This window comes from Falco naumanni, chromosome 6, assembly GCF_017639655.2.
Source record: "Falco naumanni isolate bFalNau1 chromosome 6, bFalNau1.pat, whole genome shotgun sequence".
NCBI classification, from domain to species: domain Eukaryota; kingdom Metazoa; phylum Chordata; class Aves; order Falconiformes; family Falconidae; genus Falco; species Falco naumanni.
In genome coordinates this window covers 12,656,959-12,683,457 of record NC_054059.1, presented here as the reverse complement: position 1 = coordinate 12,683,457, position 26,499 = coordinate 12,656,959, and the positions used below count along the sequence as shown (strand labels likewise).

Below are 26,499 nucleotides of genomic sequence, written 5' to 3'. Positions count from 1 at the left end.
GGTCACAGCCGTTCAGGGAAGGAGCGTTGTGGGGGCACCTCTGCTGCCTGCCCTGTGGGCACAGCCCAGAGGTCCAGGAGCGGTCGGCAGTGAATGGGCTAACCCTTGCCGGCAGGCGCTGGCTGCGCAGGGGAGGCAGGAGCAGCCTTCCCCACCTGAACCCGCGCTAGACCTGGGCTAAATTGCTGCGGGAGCTGGGCCCCGAATCCCAGCAAACAGGTCTCCGCTTGAGTTCTTCCTTCCCCTCCCAAATGGCAAGGTCACCGTACCATCCGACTGACCCTTCCTCCGAGCCTTTTCCTTGTTTCAGCGAATCCTGCAGTCCTGGCCTGGCAGGGACTCCGCAGTTCGGGAGCACCCCAGCTGCTGAGGAGGCCCCTCAGCATGTCCATCAGCAGACCCCCCCTCGCACCTCCTTTAGCCTGAAATGTTCCGAGCCCTTCAGCTGGCAGCATGTGGAGGTGAGCGCTTGTCCCTCGCTAAGAAGAATGGTCCTGACCCACAGTGCTGCATACCTTTCAAGTCTGGTCATCAGAAGAAAATAGAAAACTTACTCATTTATTTTATACTATAACAACAGTTTCAGTTCTTACCTCTTTTTTGTGCTCTTCCATCTCTGCTTTGACATGGTCCCAGGACTTTCCCTGTCACAGGAACACATGTGTTTTTTTCTTGCAGTTTATGGGAACAATAGGTTTTGGCCTTTCAGATTGTGTTGAAACAGGGGACTGGTGGCAGAGCAGCATTAATGATGGTGCTGGTGTTATTTCAGACCACAGTGGCAATGGAAAACATAATGTTGGTTTGTTAACCCAGAGCAGAGGGAAGAACAATTGCTCATGGATTTGGGGAGCAAATTAATGCATGGAGCTTCCTTCATCATCTGCTGATTGCTGGGAGCAAAATGCTAAGATATGGAAATGAGATGATGAGTGGAGATGGGGAAATTTGGTAAGAAACCGCTGTAACATTTTGGGCTGCCTGGTCTGCAGGAAATTCTCATAGAACCTAAGTTGGGAATAGCAGCCCAAATTTCACTTTGTAGTCCACAGAACCCTTTCCATCTGCTGGACTTCAGCAGCCAGACGCACATTCATAAAGCTTCAGAAGCAGTCTGGATGTCGTACTGTTCCTGGACACAAACCAAATTTTCCTAAGCCTGTGGTGTTGGCTTGCCTTTTTTTTTTTTTTTTTTCTTTCTTTTAATGTTAGGCTGTCTCCAAGGAAGCTGTCTCATTAGAGCCAGTTTTAGCATGAATACGCTGTTTTGCTTGACTCGAGGACAAGAGGCTTGGATTTGCTGTGGATTCTGGGAAGGGTTCAGTGTCTTGGAGACTGGCCACTGGTGCCTTGGTAATTTGTTGATGTTGATTGGCACGCGGGGGTTATTTTTACTTGGTACATGAGCAGTAGAACTCACTACAGCTCATCACTGGTGGCACGCACCAAGACCAAGTTCTGTGGGAAGCCAGTCGGCTTAGCTTCCTGTGAACAGTAAGAAATAAACAGTACAGCCCAGCATATCACTAAATGTCACAGCCCCCTCTCGTGCATCCTCTGCGTTGCATCCAAGCCCAAATTCATCATCCTTTCCTATCACCTCACTCCCAATACTTCCAGCTCTCTTCCCCCACTCCTTGGCTGTGGGCTGGGCAAACCCTAGCAGCTGCAGAATGCGTGAGTCACTGTGCTTTCCTGCTGTCCCGTGCAGATGCAGGATAACCTAGAGCCTTGCTTAGCAGCATCCCAGCGTTGTCCTCTCTGGGGACCGGTGGGCTCTGCAGGCTGCTAAGCCCAGGTTGGCCTCTGAACTACCTGAGTGCTCTCAGGCACGGTACAGGTAGCAGCCTGGCCTCCTAGCGTGTCCTGCTGAGTACTAGACATGTGGTTCTCCTCTCTGGTCTTCCTTGGCAAGACAAAATGTGTGTTGTTCCTCTCCATGGAAAGAAATTATTTCAATAACAGCCTCCCACTGAGCTGAAACTGAAAATGGTAACTGTTTCTAGAACATTAATATATACATACATTTGCATATCTTTATTCACAGATAGATACATATATACACACACACCTAATACTGAAATGTTTGCAGACTTCATCCCTGTGTGGAATGTTGGCACTTCATGAAACCATTTCATAATGCATGAAAATTCGATAGGTAAGAATTATAATGAAATATTTTATGTAGTAAAACTACAGCTAATAGTGTTCTGGAGTTTGGTTACTTTATAAATATTTTGTATCATCTTGAAAACTGGGCAAGTTACAGGCAGATCAAGAGTGGCGCAAAAAGCAAATACTGTCTCGTCTCCACTACTGAGAAATTGTTCAACAAATCCACATTTTTTGTTGTCATGGAAGAGGAATCCTGATGGGACACACCAAACTGCAAAATAACTGATATTATCTGCTGGAACTATACCAACGTCCAGCTAGGCCAGTATCCGTCATCTGACAGGGGTATCACCCATTGCTTTGAAAGAAGCCCCCTCATAGCATGGTCTAGATTTAAAAAATAAAAAGGTTGGAAGGAGTTATGACTTCTGTATCCATAGAGCTGCCCTAGCGAGACAGTTCTCCAGGTGAAGCATGTTATAGAAGTGTTATCTGCATTGTGGTCAAACCCACTGTGTGCATAAATTTGTTAGCCACAAAACTAGGCTTTCCTTCCAAAAATCCTAAGCCAAAGTCAAGGAGTCTTTAACTGAAGAAGTGTGATAATGTTGTTCTACATTTTTGATAGATTAATCAGCATCCTTTTTTTCTGCATCACTCCTTAACTACAAATATAGTTTTAAAACTTCAGATTTAAATGATGTGTAGATGTGGCACTTAGGGACATGGTTTAGTGGTGGACTAGGCAGTGTTAGGTTTACAGTTGGACTCAATCTTAAAGGCCTTTTCCAACATAAAATATAATATGATTCTGTGATTGTGGAACAATGGGGGAACAATTTTCTGTTCCAGTCTTCCATTATCTCTTACTGTTGTGATCTTACTGTTTAGCTTTTAACCGTATGTAGTTTTTCAGTAGAGTTTTCTTTCAGGCCCAGCGTTTCTCAAGGAGCCCTATATACACAAAATAAATCGGCAAAGGACAGAACCAATAAACAAAGGTATAAATTAGCTTTAGAGACAATTTTATGAGTATTTGATCAGCTTTTCCTTTGAAATTGCTTCTTACAGTTGATTTTTTCATGCTCTGATCAGTCAATAGGACTTGGTGTATTTCCAAAGTGGAAATAAATAGAGAACAAATTTAAGATACTAGAGACCTGATCAACTGTAATGTTTCTACTGACTTTAATATGCGTGAGACACAATCCAATGTGAATAAAGATTTTTTTTTCCCCTCATTGCAAATATTCAACTGAAGCCACAAGAAGGCATGTTGGATATTTCTCATTTGTAGTAACAACGTCATTAGGCTTTTAGAGTAATGAGAGAAGAAAATCTAAAGTGCTGCCAGATGCAGTTATATTTCTCAGTGGAGAAATCTGAGTATATCAGTCTTTTGCTTAGTTCTGTTTTCATACTTTACACTCATAGGTGAATCTTTGCTGTTGCCTGTTCATATGGCATTCAATCCTATTCCTGTGTGGTATTTTTATGACTTTTATTTCCACCTGAAATTCTAATACGAACAGCATCTAATTTCCATGATCTGTATCCTGCCCTCTAATTGCATGTGCCAAAGCAAGAGGTTGCAGGACTACGTCATTCTTGGTTTCTCCCCAGGTATGTATGCAGTTTGCTGTAACCCTGCCATTAAAAAACAATTCCTGGCCAAATATAGCCCATATTTCTTACTCTTCTTATCCCGCTGAGGCTTGTGCAGCTTCTGTACCTTGTGGTGCTTGCTCTGCTACTTGTAGACTGTATTGCTGTTCTGCAGTGGTCACGGAACTGGGACAAAATGCTGCCTTTGCATCACCGGTAAACCATGGGAAGAATTTGGAAAATAGTAGAGCCTAATACTTGGCTATCAATGTTTTCTCAGTTTATGGTCAACAGTGCTCAGAGGGCTGTGTCATATGAACTAAACCACATCAGTCATGGCTGAAGTGCATTTAAGAACAAGAAAAACAAGGAAGAGTGCACGAACAATGAAGATTGTGTGTACGAATGAAATTATTACAGTTGGCTGATGGTGGGGAATGCCAGTTACTACATGGAGTACAAAATTGGTGTCTGCAGAGGACAATAGTGATAAAAAAATTCTTTGGAAATCCACTTGTATACATATCTCTTACTTCTTGAGTAAGAATCAACTCAGATGCAATACATTCACATAGTTTACCTCTCTAAATAAGCGTACAGGTATTAATACTCTTGGACACCAATCTGAGATATTTTTAAAGGCAAAGAAATGGGGATACTCTGCGCAGCCTGAGAGACCATGGGGGCAAAGCCCAGGTGCTGAGGTCCCATCCTGCTCTCCAGGCTGCTAACGCTGTTGCTGCGGGTTCATTGTTACATTAACACATGTCTGCCCTCTCCCTCAGAGAAGAAACAGGTACCAGCAGAATTTTGGATAAATTCTTGATCTAAACCCTTACAGTAAGAAGGGATTATTTTCATTGCTTATACAAGACAATGCAAGCTGAAATATGTTAAAAGAATCAATGATCAGCACAAGCATCCTGGCCAAGACAACACACGACATCGACAAGAGTTTGCTCAACTGGAGACATCTGAACAAAATCTGAGGTAACACTGTTCAGCTCAGTGAAGGTTAAACTGTTTTTGAAGGGAAGAGTCTGTTTCTCAGACTCCCGAGCAGTCAGTACCTGCAGGCTGTTTCATACAGCACAGAGGCACATGTCAGAAAAAGCTGCGTAACTGGGCTCCACTGAAGGCCACGGAGGAGGAGAGAGAAACCGGAGAAGACTGATAAGCTGCAGCTATCAGACTGAGGTGAAAACAAACACGTACTGTCCTTAGGCAAGTGACCTCTTGGAAACTCAGCTAAACCTCTGATTTTAACACACTAAACAACGTGTCACATTCAGACTGTCTACAGTGTGTGGATACTTTGTCAGTTCTTAGGCATCTCCCTCAGAACAAGTATGTCTGTGTGTGACTGGAATAAAACTTCTCGGAAGGAGGAATCTCACCAGTGCTCGTGCAACAACTTAGACTCTTTTAACCACTTTAAAGCAGTTCTTTTCTGTAACTTTCACTATTTTTTCTCGGTTTTTACCCTTCCCGGAGGTTTCTTTTTTTGTCAGGGTCTCATTAACATTAAAATCAGGTTAGCTGAGGGAGGAGAAGTCCCATTTCTTCTTAATTTCAATTTACTACCAAGTTCTTTGCTTTTCTAATAGCCAATATTTTTTCATAGTGTTTATGCTAAAAGTACAATTTAAACAAATGGCACCCATGGAAGTCGTTTATCTTTGAAAACTGAAAGAGTAGGAGTCTTCACAGCAATCATTCACTAATAACAAAGCTTCAGATTCTCCCAACCACGTAATTTCATCGGATATGTTTTTAAATGTTTTCCTTCATTCACATTTGTATTAATAAAAGTAAAAATATTTAAATTATTCTTTATTTTTAGTTTATTGAAAAGGGGCTTTTCCATAGCAGAAAATAGGACCTTTTGGTTCTGACCACAGATGAAAGATGGTGACTTTAGGGCTGAAACAGAAGGTGATACCTCCACGTGTGTAAGCCCCACGGCCAAAGCAGGGCATGCAGAGCACCCAGTGCGTGCATTTTCGGGCTTAAGCCTAGCTGGTACCCGCCAAGTGGGCACCTCTCAGCTGGGGACCAGCTCTGCAGCCTTCACCCTGGTTTTCTGAGGGGCAAGAACTTCTCAAACTTCATGAAATATTGCTGGCTGCACACTGGTGTTAGCTGTAGCTCAGGGTCCTGCAGCCTTCTCCCCGATATTTACCCCAGAGCACTGGGGACTCAGAAAGGCCCTTGCCAGAGATTCCCCTGCCTGAGCTGGCCAAACTGTCCACACATCATCAGGCAGTAGTAGCATTTTTCTGTCATCTGCTGTTTCTCATACTGATGGCTCTTGTAGTATTTCTTGCAGACAAATTAATCTGGAAATACGCATCAGACTGTTTTCTAATGCCCCCAGACATGTTTATGAGTTAAGAGGTACAGAATCTAAAACACATGGGGTATTTTATTCTCAGCCACAAATGGGATCAGAAGTGGGAAAACCTGCTTACCTTCCAGTTCTGCTCCTCTCATGCATACTCGCGGGAGCTATGATTCCAGGATGAGTCATGCCAGAAACTCTCCTATATCTGAGACAGCTTGATATTGTAAAGGGTTAACAAAGTCAGATAGATGCTCTCAAGTGCAGGAAGCAAGTGTTTCCTTGAACCTCAAAATCCATGCCATCTTCTAAAAAATAAATACAAAGCAGATAGATATTTCAGAAAAAAAAAAACAAATGAGCACAAGGCAAATGCCTTGACCTTAATCCAAGGTCCAGGGATGCAAGACTTGATGATAATATGTTCATTAGCAACGCTTAACCCTATAAATCTGATACCACTTTTAAAGGAGGACAGTACATTATCTTAATCTTCTAGATGGTGAAACTAAGCCCTTGGAGGTGGAATTACTTGGCCAAAACCAGACCTGGGTCTGCCTAGATTAGACCCACTTCATCAGACAAAAACGCTATCTCTGATTACAACCACCAGACACATCACAGGAAAGGGCAAGAAAACCCACATTACATGTTTTGACAGATCTGCCTGTTTACAATACTGTGCGGTGCAGAAGTGAGGTTGATGCAATTGGTAAGTTAAATCTTCAGTCCAAAAAAAAAAGCCATAGGAAATTATTTTTTCTTTCCTTTTATAGAATACAAGTAGGTTATGGAAATGCGTGCTACGAAAAAGATGACAAAGCTCAGAATTTTTGTTTTAAATTATACCATCAATGTCATGCAAACCTGAAATTAGAGAGCCACTTAAAGAGCTTAGTTAATCTGTCATGTCTCTGAACACTGCAAATTGAAGGACATGAAACCTCATCTTTAACTACTGAAATGCAGAGGCAGATCTGTCACTGAGAATATAAGACACTTGTATAACACTGACCTGGATAAATTTCAGTACTGGTGTGACACCCAGGGAAATTTGCCGCTTGGTGATCTGAGGCGCAGGCAGTGAGATTAAGCTGAAAGCAGAGCAAGCTGTGAACTGTTCGCAGTGTTTTGACTCACAGAGGACTTCAGAATCATCAGGGAGACAGAAAAAAACCACTGCTGATTTCTTGGAAAACAGCCCCAAACTAGAAATTAAATTAAATATTTACTAACATTCAAGTCTAATCAAACTAAAAAACACTCTCTCCCATGGAAATAGCAGAGAAAGACACCTGTCCACCAACACCTTTCCATCAGATGCAGTTTTAATCCATTTTTATTTTGCATTTTCCTGTTGGTTAAAAGTCATACTATCATCATAAGTCTCCCCTGAGTGAGTTGAAAGGATTCAGCAGCACATCTTAGCACTCCAATTAGGATTTCTACTGCGTCAAAAGGATGACATTTCTGAGATTTGATAGAACTCTAAATTTAAATTAATTAACATCACTTAAAAGTACACAACCATTTTATTTTAATCCTAACTATTGTTAAATCACTTACTAAGAGCCTTCTGCTAAGGCTGACCACTTGTACTTCATAGTAAAGAGAATACCAAAAGTCTTACCTGGCATTAAAGACCTGTCACGAACATGAATACTCTACACGTGGATATTAAAGACAATTCTTATCAGACTAGATGGTAAAATACATAGAGATGATGGCTGACCTTCAGTGTGTCATTTAAACTGAATATTCAGAGATGATCTCACTTCAGAGCTGTATGGATAACATTGCTTATTACAAATTATCCTTTAGAGAACAACTAATTATGGCCTGCCTAGCACCAGACCATTATTAAATATGCTGTATTAACACAACAACATCTAAACAGAATTCTTGAGTCTAAATTATCCCGATACACAAGGTACTAAAGTGTTACATTGGATCCCTTATTTCAATAATCTGCATGTTCCAGGTCATTTCTGCAACTGGTCCAAGCAAGCATCCAAGAACATGAGCAGGGTCTAGCAATGTACTAAAGCTATTAGTATGAAGCAGCAGTTGTTGCAGCATGACTTCAAGTTTTTCTTGCCTTTCCTGGGACAGGAAAGGTACATAGCGTTCCATGCGATAGACTGACCTGCAATTTCTGAGGAACAGAAACAAACCGTTCTGTTGCGCCATGCACTTACTGCTGTCTTCACAGAATCAGGTACTGAGATTTTAAAAAAAGCAGTGCTTGTTAAATAATGATCAGTTTTAGTAGCCTCAGCGTCACATATAAGATACACTTACATCTACTTTTTTCTTAAGTCTAGAATATCTCTGCTTTCTTTTTTACTCATTACTTTGTAGTACTCAGTAAAATGCTTCATATTTTTCAGGAGACAAATCCCTCTTCCAAAGACTTGTGGCACATCCTGGAACTCTGCATGGGAGTAAAGCCTGAAAACAGACCATTTTTCTGCACTTCAAAGGCTCTAGAATAATCTGGCAGAAAAGTGACATTAAAGAACACAAAATGAAGATTCAGAAGGAAGAAATGAATTATGGAAAGTAGATCTTGATCTTGCAGTCAAACAAATGGATGTTGTGTAGATCATTTTTAGAAATGAGACATAGGACTTGTCTTAGTCTCTAACAGCCTTTTTTATTACTATAAACTGTCTTTAAATCTACCCTGTGATTTTCATATGATCAACCTTCTCCTTTTTGTCTCTGTAACTTCAGCAACCGTTACCTAGCTGGACTTTTTGTTCTATAACCTGCTTCTTTCACTCCTAAATAAAAAGATCATGTCATATTCAGTAAATTAAACGCATGGCTTTCAATATATGTATCAGAACAGTATACTTTCAGAAGATAAAACATCAGAACAAAATAAACACAGAAACAATGTGCCTTTGGGGAGTAAGAAAACACTCCAGGGCTGATTATACTTGCCAGAACGTTGAACATGGACTCATCAGATTGATTAAGTCTGTCATAACAGCAAATCGTTAAGCCATGAAAGAAAATTCAATATACTTTCTAGAGAGAGAAGTCTATTTTTAAACAATCAAAATAATACTGCTTTTAGAAAATCCCTGTTGCTTTACTAGTATCTTGCGCAGGACTTTGATGTCAAAGATGCTGTAGTAATAAAAGCACAGACATAGCAATGTTAATTTTTCTCTTTTATTATGTGACATAACTACGTGGGCCTGTGTTATTAAAGACAAACATGCCAGATAAAGTAAACAGCTGAGGGCAAAAGGAGCAAGAAAACATTCTGTAGGGAGAGAAAAACTCTGATTGAAAAGCAATGCAGTTACAAGGGGGTTTCCACAAAAACTTCCCTCTTCTGTGAAAACCTAATCTGATCTGGAGGGAATTCCAGGGTCAGCCTAAAACAGGGCAGTAAAAAGCTGAAGCAAGCTAGTGAGCTGGAGAGACTCCCAGACAGACGGATGCTTGTCCAGAGAGACCCTGTGTAGGGCCATGTAGCTCTTCAAGAACTGCAAATTCTTGGAGTCAGAGCTCATATCCTCCCGACATCCCACTTCCCGTGCAGTATAACTGCAAGTTTTATACACAAAACAAGAATAACAATTCAGCAACCACCACTGACTTCATGCTTTGAGAGAGGGCCACCCAGAAGATTTTTTTTTTAGCTGCCAGATGTAGCCACTGCCCTGTGAACACATTCAAGTATGTTTCTCCTCAAGTGATCGATCACACACAGGCTGAAGGAAGAGATTATATTTTTTATTTTTACGGCAAATCGCTTTGCTCATTTCTTGAGTATCCACTGGCTGAGGAAAAAACATGTTTTCCTGCAGATAGGAACTCAGCTGGTGAGTGCTATGGACATTCTTCTATTGATAAAAGACTCACTGCTTACTAAAATTATCAGCTTTTGAAGTAGAAATGATCCTTCTTCAGCATCTCTGGACTTCAGAGGAACTCAGAAGGCAGTGTGATTTGCTATGAGCCCACCCTGTCAGTCTCCTCCAGTGTGACATTATCTTGAAGGAGAAAAAGTAAAATGAAAGTATTTACAGCATTTCTCCTCAACATTTCCATTTCTCTGAGGAAGATTCCACTAAGACAAAAACAGGCAGCGTTGGCAGGACCAGACCACTGCAGACTTTCAAAGAGGTAAGATCTAACATGCAATTATTAATTGTTCCTCATCATAAGGGGCTTTGAAAAGATTTATTTACACTAGTATTTAAACAGTACTACAGAAAAGAGAAGGAAAAATATACTGTTACAGAGGAAAAACCATCTCAAAAGCTACATGTATATATATTCTCTTTTGTCTGCAACAATCTAAAGCTTGGAATTCATCAGCTAGTCTTTAACCTGAACTCTGAAAGTTCATGATTGCATTGGGGTGAAAAAATGGGCTACGTGAATCACATTCCTATTGTTGAAGAGCTAAAATTAAGATTTGTTCCATGTGAAGCCAAGATCAAAAACTGTCCTAGTTTTAGTGTCTATCATGTCATTTAGCCAGTCAACAAAATGTTTTTAAGCTTCAAAGACTACCTTTTGCACAGTAGCACATGAAACAGTAATAGCAATGGAGCTCAGCTGTCCCTCTTTGTATTTTCTTTTCGTATTTCTTCCTAATCTTTAAAATGTATGATTTTGCAACTGATTTTACATCTGATTGTTGCTCTTCTTGGCTACATATCAAGGACTACTGATACCTAAGGCTGGTATTCTTATCCTCAAACACTGAGTAAGCCAAATGCATGACTCACAAAGTTCCATCTAACAGCCTCTCTGTTCAAAAAGCCCAATCTTAGAATGAGATAAATAGAAATTATAAGACTTAGGCTGAAACATACACATAGCCTTAAATAGCTGAAAATACACTGTGAGCTTGGAAAGTGCAAAGCATTTAGTTTTTAAGATCGCTTCCATGCTTCCATCAGAATCATATGGAGCTTCCATTTCCTTATATTCTACACCTACACTATCCTGCACTGCAATCCACACTAGAATATAGCAGCCAAATACATGCAGTAGTTTAAAACATAATTGTATATATGCATATTAGCTCTACAGTATGGTATTTTTTTTCTGAACTTACACAATTATGACTGACAGCAAAGCTCATTGAAATGTATTTAGTCATTTGTATCCATCTATTTAGTTTATAGTTACCTCCCAGCTACTCGTTTGTATTTACAATTAAAATACAGATTTACTAATAACTCTCAAGAAAACAGAATTGTTGGTGAAGTGCCATCAAGTGCTGCGATATCACTAGATGATGCCACTTCATAAAAGATGTTCTCCATCATCCCTTTCTAGTTTTAAGAATTTCTGGTTTAATTTTCATAAGTGCAAACACACCACAGTCTTTCGATTTCAGTGTATTTCAAATGCTCGGCACCTGTAGAAATCAGACTGCGTTATCTGGGATGTCATAACGTTGATAATTCATCTAATACCAGGTGTTTAGTCTGTGCGTAGAAGTAAAGAAAGAACCAAGAAACTGGAAGAAAAAATTTACTACCTCTAATCTATGTAGTCAGGTTCTTTAAAGAAGATGCAGCCTCACTTATAAATCTTGCTCCTTTTATGCATTTTAACCATCTTGGGAGCAACACCGTTTGCTTCAGGCGCCAGGCAGTAAGGGGCACGTTGTGAGAACACAGGGCTCATGCGCTCCAGGGGCAAGCCCACAGTGGTTATCAATCAGGCTTCAGATTGCAGCGACTCTACTAGTAGTCAGACGTTTAATATGCGTTTTGGGGATGAGGAGATACAATCTTATTACTCCTATGTATGTAATATTTTCAACTGTAGTTTATACAGTCTTGTCCCTAACAACTTTTGCAAAGCATAAAGGTTCTTTTTATAGTATCGATATATTTTGTCCTGTACGGTCTACGTTTTGTAAAGTATAAACTAATGTATTATGTTCAATTTTACATAATCTGTGTATTAACATTAAAAAGGTTTATCAAAGCAGAATTAAAACCAAGCTTTGAAAACTAACTCAAAACTTTTCAAAGGCTGGGGCTTTTTTTTTTTTTTTTTGGTAAATATATTGCATTTTTTAATACTTCATTGGATTTGTTTGTGGGGCTGTACTTTTATTTTTAAGCAAAGAATAAAAGTATGAGGAAACCCTTGGTATAGTTGTAGATTCCTTGACACAGATATTATTTCATGTAATGTGAAGTTACCATGGCTTCCTCTCTTTTTGGTTGAAGATAACAGAACTAGCGCTAGGCAGGTATTTTGCTACACAAAGTACATTGCTAAAAGATTATCGCTAATTAAAAACTACACTGAGAATTCATTTTTTAGATGTCTAACTTTTGTACACTCAGGTACAGGGCGGTCATCCTCTTTACCCTTTCTAGTCAGCGAGGAGACACAAAGCTGGAGAAGGTGATTGACCTCCTACTAACACAGGCTCTTCCAGATGGTAATGCAGCTCACCCCAGTCAGACACCTGTCTGCAAACAAGACAAAGCACCTTCAGGAACGTCTCTTTCTCTCCACTAGCCATCAAGGGTAGACAGGGTGGCTGGCTTATAGCTCAAGATTTTCTTTAGTCTGTGACAGAAATCCCATCTAAAGTGTTTGCTGAAACACAGTGGTTAACTTTTCAGGTTCTGCCATTCTCTGCTAGCCAAGGACTGCAGGTACCACCTTACTGACCCCAGACTCCACAACCTGGGGAGCCAACTTCAAAGAGCTGAATTTCAGGCACATTATTGAAATGTCCTTTTCCCTGGAAGTATTTTTTTTTCCTTAAGAACATGAACACACTTGAAGCACCAAGGCTTCTTATGAATCAGAAATTCTCAAACTCAACAACTGTAGCTGGAACCCTGTTTATTTCTGGACTTCGATATTTCAGGATGAGGCATTAGAAAAACACAGCTATTTTAACACCTGGTTTCAATCCAGTTAATAACTTTGCACCTGATACAGTCTCCCCCATTAAGTCAAATTTATGCTAATACTGTCCTGATTAGCAAATATATTTAAAGCTGGTTTATGGGATGATTTCTGAATAAGGTAGGTGTCTAGATTCAGTGAAATTCAGCCATCAGATTATAAAACAATGCGAACTTCACAACTTATCTATAGGTATCCCTGCAAAAGAGTGGAATAGCCCACAGGATGACAAATAGTGACAGCCAGGGAGAGGTCTTTTTCATGCTGGGTAATTCTGTGCTTTTGCTGAACACAACATAATCGCTAGCATTGGAAACTGCAGAACTCAAGTATTTAAGTTACTTTATGGAAAATTCAGGTAGCCACATGAAACTCACTTGATTCTGAAGATACAAGGTCTTGAAACACACAAGTATGTACTTAAACGTTTAATTCCCAAACTGGATTGTATATATAGGCTGTGCTCTGCAGGGCTTAATGAAAGATGAAGCAAAGGGCACCAAGCTGATAGCCTCAGCAGGACAACTGTGATTCTTCTTCTGGAGGAGCCTTAGGTGATGACATTTGTGGCCTCTCTGCACTATATTTCACGGCACAGTGTGGGCAGACCTTAACTCATTCTATAAATCATACTGTATCTTGAAAGACATCTTTTCTTCCTTTTTTCCTCCCTCTGAAAAATGCTTCAGGCAATAACTTCACATCTACAACGCTCTGCTTCTCCTTAGGATCTAGAAAAAGCAAAGGCATGGAAGGGATCCATTTTTGTCTTCCTTAGATTCATCTGAGCTCCCAGGGAAATATCTAATAATGCATTTACAGCATGTTGTTTTCAAAGCACTCTCTATTAAAATATTAATAACTTACTCATCTCAGCCCCGTAGTAAAGCAGGTGATTTCCCATTTCTACTACTTTACAGAAGCATGGATAAGTACTTTGAAGGAAAGGATAATTTTCAGAGCTGACACAAGAAGCGTATCTTCATGCTCAACAGTTAGAGGAGGATATCCCACATCAATCCACCCAAGCATGCACACAAAGTGGGAGTTAGACCCAGGAAATACACAATCGGGACACCTAATTTTAAGGCACTAAGGGCCAAAGCACACACCAAACGCTACACTTACTCTGCTCTAGTGTAGGCTTTTTCAAGCAAAGGAACTGGATGAATAGCCACTTTTCATGGCAATTATCACTGTATTCATTTTAGAATCAGAGAAACTGATGCACATTAAATTAAACTGATTGCTCAAAGCTACTTGGTAGCTTCTGGCAATACGGTAGAGAGTTTCAGTAGATGTAATTTACAGGTCAACGGTAACAACATACAAAAGAAACTACTATTTTTGTCTAAAAACGCAGTGGTGCTGCTTACCTAGTGTATGAGAGGCAAGTTCACCTCCTTTTCTCTCTCAGGGAATTCCTACCCACAGCTCTTGTCTTTCTGAAAAGCATTCTGTTCCTCAGAGCCCTGTGATGATGACAAGGAGTAAAGGGTAATTGCTGCCCTCCTAGCTGAAGATTATTTTCTCTACAAAGGATCCAATAATTAAAACCACTTTGGGCTAGAAAAGGAAAACAATCGTATGCTTGTAAATAAAGAAGATATTTATATCTATATTTACATCTATAAAGATGGAAATAAATAAGTCAGTCCTGTCTAACATCATGTTTAAGCAGCCAGAAGTATTGTACCCTGATAACTGAGTTCCTAACAAAGTATGGCTAGTATCAGACCACATTAACATTTGTTTTATACTCCTGGTGCAGTAAGTCTTTGGACTTAGGCACTGCAGTAAGGCAGCTGGAACTTCACTTGGTTTTGCCACTCTGTATTTTTAGTTTTAACCCTTAATGCCTACCTCCAAGTAGGATGCTAAACCATCACTTGGAATTATGCATCAATACCACATCCTCATCTTGCAACGTCATACCCAATAACTCACTGGCCAGAACACTCTCCCAGTCCGCGGGCAGACCTAAAACTCCCTACTTTGATGGAGATTTAAACACTTTCTCCCACGTTAGGTGCTAGTTTAGCTACTAATTAACTTGATGTGCAGTATTCTCAGTTCCTTCCGTTGTAACTCTTGTAAACTTGGGGGATAATTAGTTCACCATTGGATCTCGGAAAAAGAAAGATACAGAGAATGATTCAGTAATTTAATGGCTGAGAGAGAAAAGACCTGAATTTCCATCTGCCTCACTTCACTGTTTTATAGGCTATATATAGGCTTCAGCTCTTTCCGGAAGGGTTGAATAGCAAAAAAAAATAATAAAGCAAGCTAGAAATGAGCTGACAAAAAGGATGCTACTGGTGAACAGGCTCAACAGTACTCGGCAGAGGCAAAAGGACAAAATGGAGAAAGGGGAGACTAGAGACATGGTACTTAAGAGGGGAAAAGTGTAGAGGTGCACAGCCTCGGTCACAGAAAGTCAGCCTGGGCTACGTCTTCTGCAGGTACTTGGGGTCCAACTCGGAGCAGCCCCGGGATCCAACTCTACCTTCCTCAGAGCCTCACAGCACCTCAGCGGGAGCCATAAAGCGCCGGTCGCCTCGCTGTAAGGTCTCTGCTGCCCATAATGCTTTCTTAGAGACAGAAACTCTGGCAGAAGATTCAGAGGGCAAATTAATGCTATGGCAGTGCCCTTTCAGTCAAGAGGCTGCAACAGCTTCCCCCCCCCCCGGCACTGGGCTGGAGGCACCTGCCCCAAGGACACGTGCGTTGCCACCTGGAGAGGTACAGACCGCGGCCACCCCACAGCCCGAGGGCAAAATGGTTGCTATCAACAGCGGAAAGCGCAGATCCACCTTCCCACAGACAAAGCGCCGAGCCTTGGCCGCCCGCGCCCAGGGCAGGTGGCTGCTGTCGCCATGTTGTGGGCAGCCCGGCCCAGGCGGGCGCCCTGCCTGGGGCTGCCCCGCGGGCTGAGGCGGAGGCGGGCGGGTCTGCGGGCGGGTCTGCGGGCGGGTCTGCGGGCGGCGGGGCCCGAGGGCAGCGGCAGCGGCACCAGCCCGTACAGAGAACCCCGAGGCTACAGGCAGGACCCCGGCGCCCCGGTCGCCGCACACGGGCGGGAACAGCGCGGCTGCCCGGGGAAGGAACGCGTCCCGCTGCCCCCGCTCCGCGCCCGGCGCCTCGACCCCGCCAGCCCCACAGCCCCGCCGGGGCAGCCTGGGCGGGGCGGGGCGGGGCGGGGCGCGCGCTCCTTCAGGCCGCCCTCGGGGCCGCCCCGCCCGCCCAGGTGCGGCGGCTCGCGCCGAGCCCCGCCCTCCCCGCGAGCACTACCTAGAGGGCGGGGTCACCGCCGGCGGAGGGATATAGCTGCTTTGGGGATGACACTTGTGCTCCCGGACACCCCTCCATGCCCCGCAAAGCCACGTCAGGGCAGAGAGGGGCGCCTCATCCGCCGCCCTTTGTCACCCCTCCGAGGAAGGGCGACGTGTCGGGGCGGTATCAGGACCCGAAGGACTATTTTTCACTCCCGGCGCAGGGCCGCCGTGGGCGTGTGTGCGCGCGAGGGTGGGTGGGCGGAGGGGAGGGAGGCGGATGCATCTGCGGGCGTAAGTAGTTCCGGTTGAGGAAGTCGGGCTCGCGGCCGCCGGTTCCCGTGGCTGCGCCAGGGCCGGAGCGCCGCGTCCCGAGCGGTGCCGACCCGCCCCGGCCCCGCTCCAGCCCCAGCCCCGCCGCCGCCGCTCGCCCGCGTGGAGCCGCCCGCCGCCATGGCCACCCGCTCCTGCCGGGAGAAGGCGCAGAAGCAGAACGAGCAGCACCAGGCCATCCTGGCCAAGCTGCTGCGGGAGGAGGACAACAAGTACTGCGCGGACTGCGAGGCCAAGGGTACGGCGGGGCGGGCGGCCGCTGGGCGGGGGGGGCGGCCGGGCCGGGCCAGGTGCGTGTCCGCCCGCGCCTGCCTCGGCGGGGGCCCGGGGCGGGGGCCCGGCGGCTCGGCCCGGGGAGGGGCGCCGCCACCCCGCCCCGCTCCACGTCCGCAGGGGTTGGCGGGGCGCTGCCGGGGACGCCCTGCCGGTGGCGGTGACCGGGACCCGGAGGGGCGGCAGCAGGAGCCGGCGCGGCCCGGGGCGAGCGGCGATGGCAGGCAGGCAGCCTCTGGTTGCCTTGCGGGCCGATGCCCGCTTCTCCGCCGCCTGAGCTGCAGCCTCGCTGCTCCGAATGAGGAGCCCCTCCGCCGAGGCGGCGCGCACTGACCGGCCTAGCCCTTTCCTGAAGTTTCACTGCCGCGTCCTCTTCCTGCGCTGCCAGGTATCGATCGGGAGCGGGCTGTGGCAGTGGGCCTTCGGGACGCGACCGGCTGAGGCTGGGGGTAGGTGCCGGATGGGCAGAGCTTGGAGTGCCCAGAACAGTGCCCTCCGATGTTGACTCGGTCATGTGAGTGCCAGGCTCTTTGAATCTGGATGCCGGTGTCTAGTCAAATGTGTCACAGGGCTAGCTTTGGTGATGAGTGGAATTTTGAAATTATATTGCTGTCAAATTTCCCACTCTTTAGTCCATTAGTTTTATGCCACACAAAAGTAGATATATATTTGCGTTTCTACTTACCTTTGATTCTGTGGCTTTGAAATGGAAAAACATAGTGCATCCCTCTTTCGTCTAGAGTCGATTCATTATGATGTTACCTTAAATAAGATGACTGCACAGTAAGTTATTCTTTTAAGTATAATACTTGCTGAATAATGACCAGGTGTTTGCGTTGTGTGACTAGCTCCAGAACTGCGTTGTTCAGCCCTTCTCCACCTCAACTGGAGGTTAAGTATGGTGAAGGTAGTTTGAGCAACCAGGGATGACGTGATGTTTGTAATTTCCCTTCCCAATCTGCACATGCTACTTTTTGGCCATATAAATCATGCACCGCCTTATGCAATGCTGTTTGATACATCAGCAGTAAGATTCTATTTTCCTAGTATATAACCCTAAGTAGTATATAATGTGGATTACACCAAAGATAATAGATCTTTGTATTTTGCAAGTAATTCTTAATCATTTTGTAGCATAGCTATCCTTGTCCCCAGTCTTCTGGTTGTTATGTACAGGACTTCTGTCAGTGGTTTTCTGGAAAGATCATGTTTATATGTTTTGTGTATTGTTGGCACTATAGATTTTTCATGCTGAATGCTGCTCAGAGTTGCTTACTGGTGGAATTCCGTACATGTGTTGTTCCATAGCATAGGCCTTGGAGCTGGGTTGCTCATGATCAGTCTGGAATCCTCCAACTAATTTTTGACCTGTCTTCAGAGTTCCCTGTTTCTAACCATGGTCAAAGTATTTTGTAACTCTCCATAGTCCTTGGTATATTTCACTAGTTCAGCAATGCTAATGCTTTCAGCTTCTTCCTTGTATTTGCGTTATTGTGTATCTTTATCCACTGTCCTGTTCTTTGATACTTTCATATCTTTCTGCTGTCACAAGAGCTTTCTTTCATAAGTTAGAGCTTTGATGTGTCTTGAGTTTGGATTTTTTTCTGTTCAGGTTCTGGAGGACCTACCAATCTCTTGACCAGACTCTTTTCTGCTAGTACCTGTAATGCAGTCTTCATCTTCCTTGTAAATTATTTTACTTGGTTGCCTTACTAAAATTTGACTGCACTTCTGAAGGCTTCTCTGTTTTCTTTTTTTTGCTCAACCCCACTTCTCCCTTGCTGCCTCTTCGTATGCCGGAGGCATGACTTGCTTTCACCCTGTCCCCAGGGAAAGCTGACATGAAAATAGTGTGGTGCAATGTGAGCTTACAGTATTGAGGATGTTCTTTTCATTCTTTCTCCCTTGAAGATTGATTTGCACTTGCCTTATCCTGTTCTGGCAATTCCTATTTTAAATCTTGTATTGTATTAGCTTCATAGTGCCATCTGCCTTTGCCTGTACTCCTGTAGTTAAGTGTATGGTTTTCTGATTGCTGGAGGGGAGAGTGTGGAATGATAAATGTATCTTAGTTGCAGCTGTTCTAGAGGCACTTGATTGAGAGATGGTTATATATGGACACTCTGTAGATTCCTATCCTTAAGTTTAGGAAGTTTTTTCTTCTAGGAAGGGGAGTTGTATGAACAATATTGAGATGCCGCCACTATACCCTGAAGTCTAGATTTCTGTGTACTTGAACATATGGTGCCACTGTTGAACTCTTAATTTTATCAGCTGTTGTTGAAACTTCTTCTTGACCCAAATAAGAGGAAAAGTGAAGGATACTTTTTTCAGTTGAAGCCAGCTGTTGTTTTCTTAATGTTACACACTTAATCCATGGGGGTTGAGTGCTCGTGACTTGCGGGTGTCTGGCAAAGTTGTAGTTTTGCTAGTCCTGGTATGCAGTAATATCTGAGACAGCAATTTTTAAACATGGCTCTCTACGAGATAACCAGAGGCTTTCAGCTGTCTGCATGGCTTTCCCCAGACTGTGACAGTCTCCTTCACCTCTTGCACAACGAACAGCATCTCTTTCATCTCTGGTTGTGTTTATCGTTAGCCTGGAGTTCCCTATTGCCAGTTCCACTAGAGATTTTCTTCATCCTGGGTTCTGCAGACACATATGTGAAACTGTTCGTGACTAAATATTTAGGACTTCTCTGGTGTCAGTCCTAGTTCAGAATGTATGTTTTTCCTTTTGCTGATGTAACTTGATTCTTTTTTTCTTTGAAATGCTGTCTGCTTCGGTTTCTGTTACTTTTGTGTGAGCTTTGCTCCTTTGACATTCTCCTTTGTGTTGCTCAGTGGGAACCCCCGAATTCATTTTTTGTTTTCTTCCTGTTCACTTAGTTGTTGGATAACGTTATCTTCATGATTAACTCTGTTAACTGAGTTGCCGTTGTATCTTGGAATTTATTCTGCCAATACTTAAACCCATTGTTTTCAGTACCATCTTTCAGATAGGTTTGGTTAAGAACCCGTGCTGAATTGCCAGCTAGGAGGCTATCGTCACTAATTCCTTCCTGTCACCGTTGCAGTCCCTCTTAAACCCGAGGTATTACATTTACTCTAGGCTTCTGTTCAGTCACATTCAAGGGATGCTGAAGTCTTCCAGACTGTACTTGTATATCTATTAAAATGATGTTGTTTGAGGCTATGGGAATCCTTATGTAGCTAGATATAATTTAGAATCTTATAAATATCCTTCTGACCCTAAAAAACTTAATGTGGTCCTATTTGTGTATTTGTCACTCACTACTTTGATTGTATCTACTGTAATGCCACTGCTGAACTCTTCCTTCATATCATTAAGGCTTCTCTGCTGGCTTGTACTTCTCCCATCAAAAAGGTGATCATCAGAACTTGCTGCTGTCCTGCTACTGATTCACTCCTAAATTAATGACTTGGCTTTCCTTGCTCTCATTATGACCACTATTTGCATTGTTTGTGAGGAAGTTCAAGCGTGCATCTTTCCTATATTATTGCATGCTTGCTCTGTGTAAGAATTAAAAAAACTACCTCTTGGCCTTCCTCAAAATAATCTTGCTGTCATTAATAGTGGTCTTGTATCAAGAACAAACCCATCCTTTGGTTTCTGGCCTATTTTTTAAGTATGAGGTATGCAGATACATTAGACAGCTTTGTATTCTGCAAGTCTTTCCGAAGGTGGAGAATGCATCTGAGGACACATCTGCCAGAGTAAGCATTAAGCAATAACTAAGATTGCTGACTCTGGCAACAGTTTCTGGAAGTGCTTTTAATTCTGTATTTGCCTTTTAACTGTTAAAACAACTGCTATGAAGGTGACCATCACTGCTAAAATGTGTTGGAAACTACCTGATGCAGGGCCATGCTGTAGTTGCCGTATGTCACCTTCAAACTGTAAGTCTTGGAGCAAAAGGCTAGATGCCTCTGTGGGGATGAAGCCTAAAAATCAAAGGTTCTGGAACAGTCTCTGTAATCACTAAGACTTTTGAAAGAGTGAGGAAGTTGGAATGACATTTGACAAGGCGTTGCTTGTCTGTGCAATGACTGTTCTTCACATACCTATCTGAACAGGCATCTGCATAGGAAAGACATTTGCTGCCTTGTGTTGTACTACTGGGAAGAAGTTATACTGTTTCCAATATTTGTAGGTAGTAGTAAGGCATTTGGTAGTAACTGCAGTAATACTGAATTTTTGAAAGAGATAAGCAACTGAAACTTCGTTGTGTTCCTTTTGTGTGTGTAACTAGGTAAAGCTAGCAGGAATTGGAAGGGTCTTGGAGAAAAAAATAGCTATGGATCTGTCAGTTTGTGAAGAGTATGCTGAACGCTGTTGTGAAGCACGAGGACCTTTTCCCTTTCACTGTAGAAGGAGACTAAATGAATTTTTATTGTTGTTCCAGTACTGACGTTTGAATCTCTTGAGGAATAACACCTCTTTGAGGTCTGTCAAATGGAGCCAAAATCAAAAACTGTTAGCTTCAGTCATCAGCTTTTGGACTATAGGGGTTATAATTTGCTAATTCTATATACTTAGTACCCAGTTATAACATGTTAGAAGTCTCCTAGGCTTGTGTTATTTCTTGGCAGCAAGGCTGGTATTATTTTTGTGCTGATATTAAACAATACTGAATCAAATGCTTGGAAGTCGAAGCACAAAAGGAGATGCTTTTTATTAGAAGGGGACAAAGTATTCAGCAGTGTCAAAGGACTAGCCATTTAAGCAAGTAGACCTCTAAAGTAAACTGAAGGCAATCAGTCTTGGTCTAATATGACTGTGGCTGCAAATGTGGACCATAAGACTCCAATTACTGTTCCTAACAACGTTTGAACAAAAGAGGTATGTTTGAAACCAGTGTGGATAATCTCTAGCATACCTTTGCTGTCTGTTGTGCTTGCGTTTGGATGCTGGCTTTAGTACGGATGGATTGACTGAAGTCTGCTTGTAAATTCATCTCTGTCAAGAAGGCAGTTACCTGAATCGTCAATTGCTTTAATTTTAACTGTAACAAAGTTAAAGTAACTTAATTAGAAACTTGCAAACCTTTCTATGTGCAATTGCAGTTGTCTTGGGCCTTCAGAAAAGGGGAATATATTTCTGTATTGGGAGAGGTGTTATGGTATTTTTTTTGTCCCTGTTGTGCCCCTCCCTCCCCCCCCCAATGTTTACTTATTTCATGCCTGGTAGTGCGTGAAGCCTGGTTAAATGATCTCTTACCAGAATCCTAGTACAAAGAGCCACGTTGACACTGTTGCTTGTTCAGACAAATTAGAATTGGTTTACTTTGAAAAGTATTTGCATTAATATTGTAATAAATAGCTATAGCTGTACTATACAGTCCTTGGATGTCTTTATGTGACTGAAGACTCAGTCTTTTCTGTCCGAAGAGTGGCAGGTACAGGCTCTTAGGAGTGTGGGGAGAGACTAAAAAAGAAAGGTTGCAGTACTGAAATTTGTGTAGTCAGAACCAATTAATACAGTGTTGGCTTCAGGTAAACTTAACTTCAACTTCTCTCACAAGCTGCCAATCTCAAACACAAAGTCTCCTGGCAGTGGGGGAGGAAAAGAATCTAGTTTAAATTGAAATGGGCAAAGTAGCTATTGAAACAAATCCGGAATGTTCCAGGTATGTTTATAGCTGTTCAGACTCAGGTTTTTTGGTGGACAATTAGGTCTTGCATATGGTCTCTTCTGTGGCCAGAAGACCAACTTAAATGTACATGAACATCACTTTTTGTGAAGCTGCCTTTGCTGTTTGCTTGTTTTGATGGCCGGTATTCTCACTGTAGTAGTTTTGCCTGTATAATTTAATAGTGTACTTCTTCCTGAGGAATTAACCTAAAGCAAATGGATAACTCTTATAGCCCATGGCTTCAGCCTGTGCAGGGCTTCAGCTTTTGCCTTTGACTGTCATAAGAAAGCTTTGGAACAGCTCATCTGCAGTATTGGCTTGCTCTAGGATAAGGCACTGGCTCTGCTGCATGTCCTCAGGTGAAGATCTTCTCTGTCCCTCTCCTAAGGTGGAGAAGCTGCTGAAGTAGGACACCAGGGGAAATGGAACACAGTCAGTTTATGTTGGAGGTCAGTTCCACATGTCAGCTCAAGTGCGACTTCTGGCCCCACACTGAAGTTCAGACACAGAGTAGTAACCAACCAGTAGCTGATTACTGCGCTGTGGATATCTTGTGCCAGTGAATATAGTTGCAAATACCAGGTGTAACTTCAGGTTACTTGGATTAAGCGACTGTTGGTACTTCTCTGTGGAATTCTGTTGCAAAGTTGGTATTGCTGCTGTGAAAGCAGGTTGGTAAAGATCATAAGAGCATAACAGCATAGAATATGAATCAACAGATACAACTGGAGGCTGTCCAGTGAGGCTTTGTGATACCCTTCCACAAGGAATAACGAAGGCAAGCTGCTTTGATTCACGGTGAGTCTTGCTTAAGCTTGGCAAATGGAATGATCTATCTTGACCTCTAATAACAGCAAGGAACTATGTATCCTAGTGATCATCTGCCACTTTGTGTTATTTTTCTGGCCTCTTTTTGAAGGATAGTGCCTTCAAAGACCTTAAGGGACCAGAAACTCCCTTTGGTATCTCCTGACACAGTATCACCAGAATTTTTTCCCCTGATTCCCTGCTACTAAATAAAGCTATCCTGATACTCTCTTTGTTCTATCCAGTTTTACCCATGACTGACACCAGCTGTGTGAGACTGAAACTTTGTTAGAAAATAGCTCTCAGGGCTTCAACAGCAGCTACAATTAATTGTCTCACCCAAGAAAGAGTTCTTAAGACACCACTTTTGCTGGTGGAAGAAAAGCATGGCAGCTTTAGCCTGAAACTTGTACATGGACGGAGTGTTGCAGTATTGGGTGACTCTAGTGGTGTGTTTTCTGCCTGTAAGGAAGGGATTTGTTTCAATCTCTAATAGGGCAGAAAATATTCTGAAGTCACAGGAAACCTCTTTAGCTTATAATAGAACAGGGTTGTTTGCAAATACAGGTTCCTGCTGTTGATAAAAAGCCTTCAGGCTACACACACAATTTCAAAGTCCTTAAAATGGTATTTGTGGGTGCAGTTTCCTTTCCTCAGGACTTAACTGAACTTGATTGAATGAGACCCAAAGTGGCATGATTTAGCTTTGAAGTTAGCATTGCTTTGACAGGAGGCTGGGCTAGATGACCCCTGGAGGTCCCTTTCAACTTAAATTTCTCTGTGACTACTAATAAAAATATTTGTGGGACTTGGGTTTTTTATTATATTGTAACTTTTTAGGTTCTTTAAGGTGGACTACAGATGCAGAAATCCATACATGCTTAATTTGCCAAGGTCTATACTTCTAAATGTAGAGCAGTCTAAGCTGTTTGCTTTGTGTTGACCATAAAGGTGGGACAGTTCCAGAAAAGTGATTATTTGTATTGATGAGACCATGTTCTCGCTTTTTGAAGTGCAAGACACCCTGGTTCTTCTAGTCAGGGGCTACTGGTGTGTGTCTCCTAATGATACCCAAGCTGTGGTTGTATCAGTCCTTAGTGACATGAAAAAGATGCCCCTGCAGGATGCTGCTGATACCAGCTGTTGATCTTTGCTTTGTTCCTAAATCTTCTTTTGTGGAACTGACAACTAACAGTGTCTTGTGAATTTGTCCTCTGGTCTGAATGCTGTAAAGAAAGAGTAACTGTGCTGCTGCCTTAAGAAGTCCTTGTCAACAGTACAGAGGAAGCAATTAGATATATGTATGTGATAAATAGGCTTCTAGGGAGGTACTTTTTCCTGGAGGAGTGATTCCCTCTTTAATTCATGCTTCCTATAGGATTTAAAGAGTCAATTATCAGCCATTACTCAGGGAGTAGTCACCAGTTAATTTAGCTCAGGTGTTGCATTGTCAGCTGGCTCACTAAGGTTCACTTGAGCATGATTCAGCTTTGCATTAGGAACTGAGATGCATTGTATTGTTTTCTTGTGGCCACAGCTACATTCCCCAAGAGTTAATGACTTTGCTTGTGAACAGGTAAAGTTTTTAAGCGATATCTTACTGTCAGGTTGAGCTACTTAAAGGGTAACGCTTGAGGAGTTGAACGCATGACTAGCTGAATCCATCTTCACTGTACTGTCAACAACAAATTGTTTACAGATATTGTGGGAGAATAAAGATGAGTAAAGACTGAGCTTATGATTTTAGTGGCATTACAGAGTGGCATAGTTTGCACAACTGGAGGACTGCAGTGGGTAGGTATAGCTTTGGGAAGGGCAGGCTGAGATGCTGATAAGGGGAAGCTGCCATTTTCTTGGCAGTGGGCCTGCACGCAGCTTTGCCTGGAGATGGCTCATGAGCTATTTGAGAGCTTATGGATCAGGATCAGAGGGCAGATCGTGGTGGGTGATGGTGTGGGTGTCTGCTTTAGACCACCTGATCAGAAAAGAAGTAGTAATGAGTCCTTCCTCTAACAAGCCTAACATTCACAGGCCTTGATGCTCACGGGGGACTTGAACCACCCTATTTTCTAGAGGGACAGCTCAGCGGGGAACAGGTAATCTAGGAGGCTTCTGGCATGCACTGATGACCATATCTCAATACAGGTGGATGAGGATGAAGGAAGATGCTCTAGATGGACCTGTTACTTACGAAAAAAAAAAAGGGAAGGACAGGTTGAGGATGTAAAGGTTAGGAGTAGTCTTGTCTGCAGCGACCATGAGATCGAAGAATTTGGGATCTGAAGAGGAGAGAAGAAAACAAAGAGTAGGATCACAATAATGATCTTCAGGAGAGAAGACTTAGTTCTGTTTAGGGATCTGCTTGGAAGAATCATTTGGGAGATGGTACTGGAGAATAGAGAGGTCCAGGAGAGCTGGTTGATGATGACTTTAAGCTCTAGTGTGGCACATCTCAATAAACAGGTAATGTGGAGACGCTGTCCAGGCATGCAAAGATGTGTCTAGGTAGGAAAGCCAATGTCAACATGGAGTTGAATCTGGCAAGGGATGTGAATGGCAACAAGAAGGACTTGCACAGATAATCAGCAGGAAAAAGAAGGCTGGAGGAAAAGTGGGCTTGCTGCTGAATGGGACGGGGACCTGGTCATAAGGGATGTGGAAAAGGCTGAGACATTCAATGCTTTCTTCACCTTGACTTGCATTCAGCAGTTCCAGGCCAGGAAGGCTTACTCTCAGTAGTAGAGGGTCAGGTTTGGGAGTGTTTACAGAAACTAGATGTGCACAAGTCTGTGGGCTGTAATGGGGTGCACCCTTGAGTGCAGTAGAGCTGGCCAGTGTCATTTCAAGGCCACTGTAAGGTCATGGTGACTAGGGGAGTGTCTTGAGGACTAGAAGAAAGCAAATGTCATTGCTTTTTCCAAAAAGAGGAAGAAGGAACATCTAGGAAGCCGCAGGCCAGTCAACTTTGTCTCAGTCCCTAGGAAGGTGACAGAGCAAATAATCCTGAAAACACATATGAAGAAAAAAAAAGATGGAGAATAGTCAGTGTGGATTAACAAAGGGCCTATCATGCCTGACCAACCTGATAGTAGTCTTCAATGGCCGAGCCAGATGACTGGCTTAGTGGATGAGGAGAGCAAGGGATATTTTTATCTTGACTTGAATGAGGATTTTGAGA

The 26,499-nt window shown here is 43.0% G+C and overlaps 1 protein-coding gene and 1 long non-coding RNA gene across 4 annotated transcripts in view; one reads left to right on the top strand and one right to left on the bottom strand.

Annotated features, from left to right (window-relative positions):
• Nucleotides 1–2,873: 2,873 nt before the first annotated feature.
• Nucleotides 2,874–8,441, bottom strand: LOC121090726. 2 transcript variants are annotated; one of them, XR_005828685.1, is made up of 4 exons: nt 7,692–8,441; nt 7,077–7,155; nt 6,192–6,369; nt 2,874–6,059 (listed from the first exon to the last, which is right to left on the bottom strand). It is a non-coding gene; the product is annotated as an uncharacterized LOC121090726 (long non-coding RNA). The 2 variants fall into 2 exon arrangements; XR_005828684.1 differs by having other exon boundaries at nt 7,077–8,441.
• Nucleotides 8,442–16,545: 8,104 nt separating this feature from the next.
• Nucleotides 16,546–26,499, top strand: part of SMAP1 (small ArfGAP 1) — a 96,060-nt gene continuing 86,106 nt past the window's right edge. For both annotated transcript variants that reach the window (XM_040597958.1, XM_040597957.1), the window contains exon 1: nt 16,546–16,822. In XM_040597958.1, the coding sequence (XP_040453892.1) occupies nt 16,705–16,822 (118 nt within the window). In that variant the 5' untranslated portion in view covers nt 16,546–16,704. The remainder of the gene's footprint in view (nt 16,823–26,499) is intronic.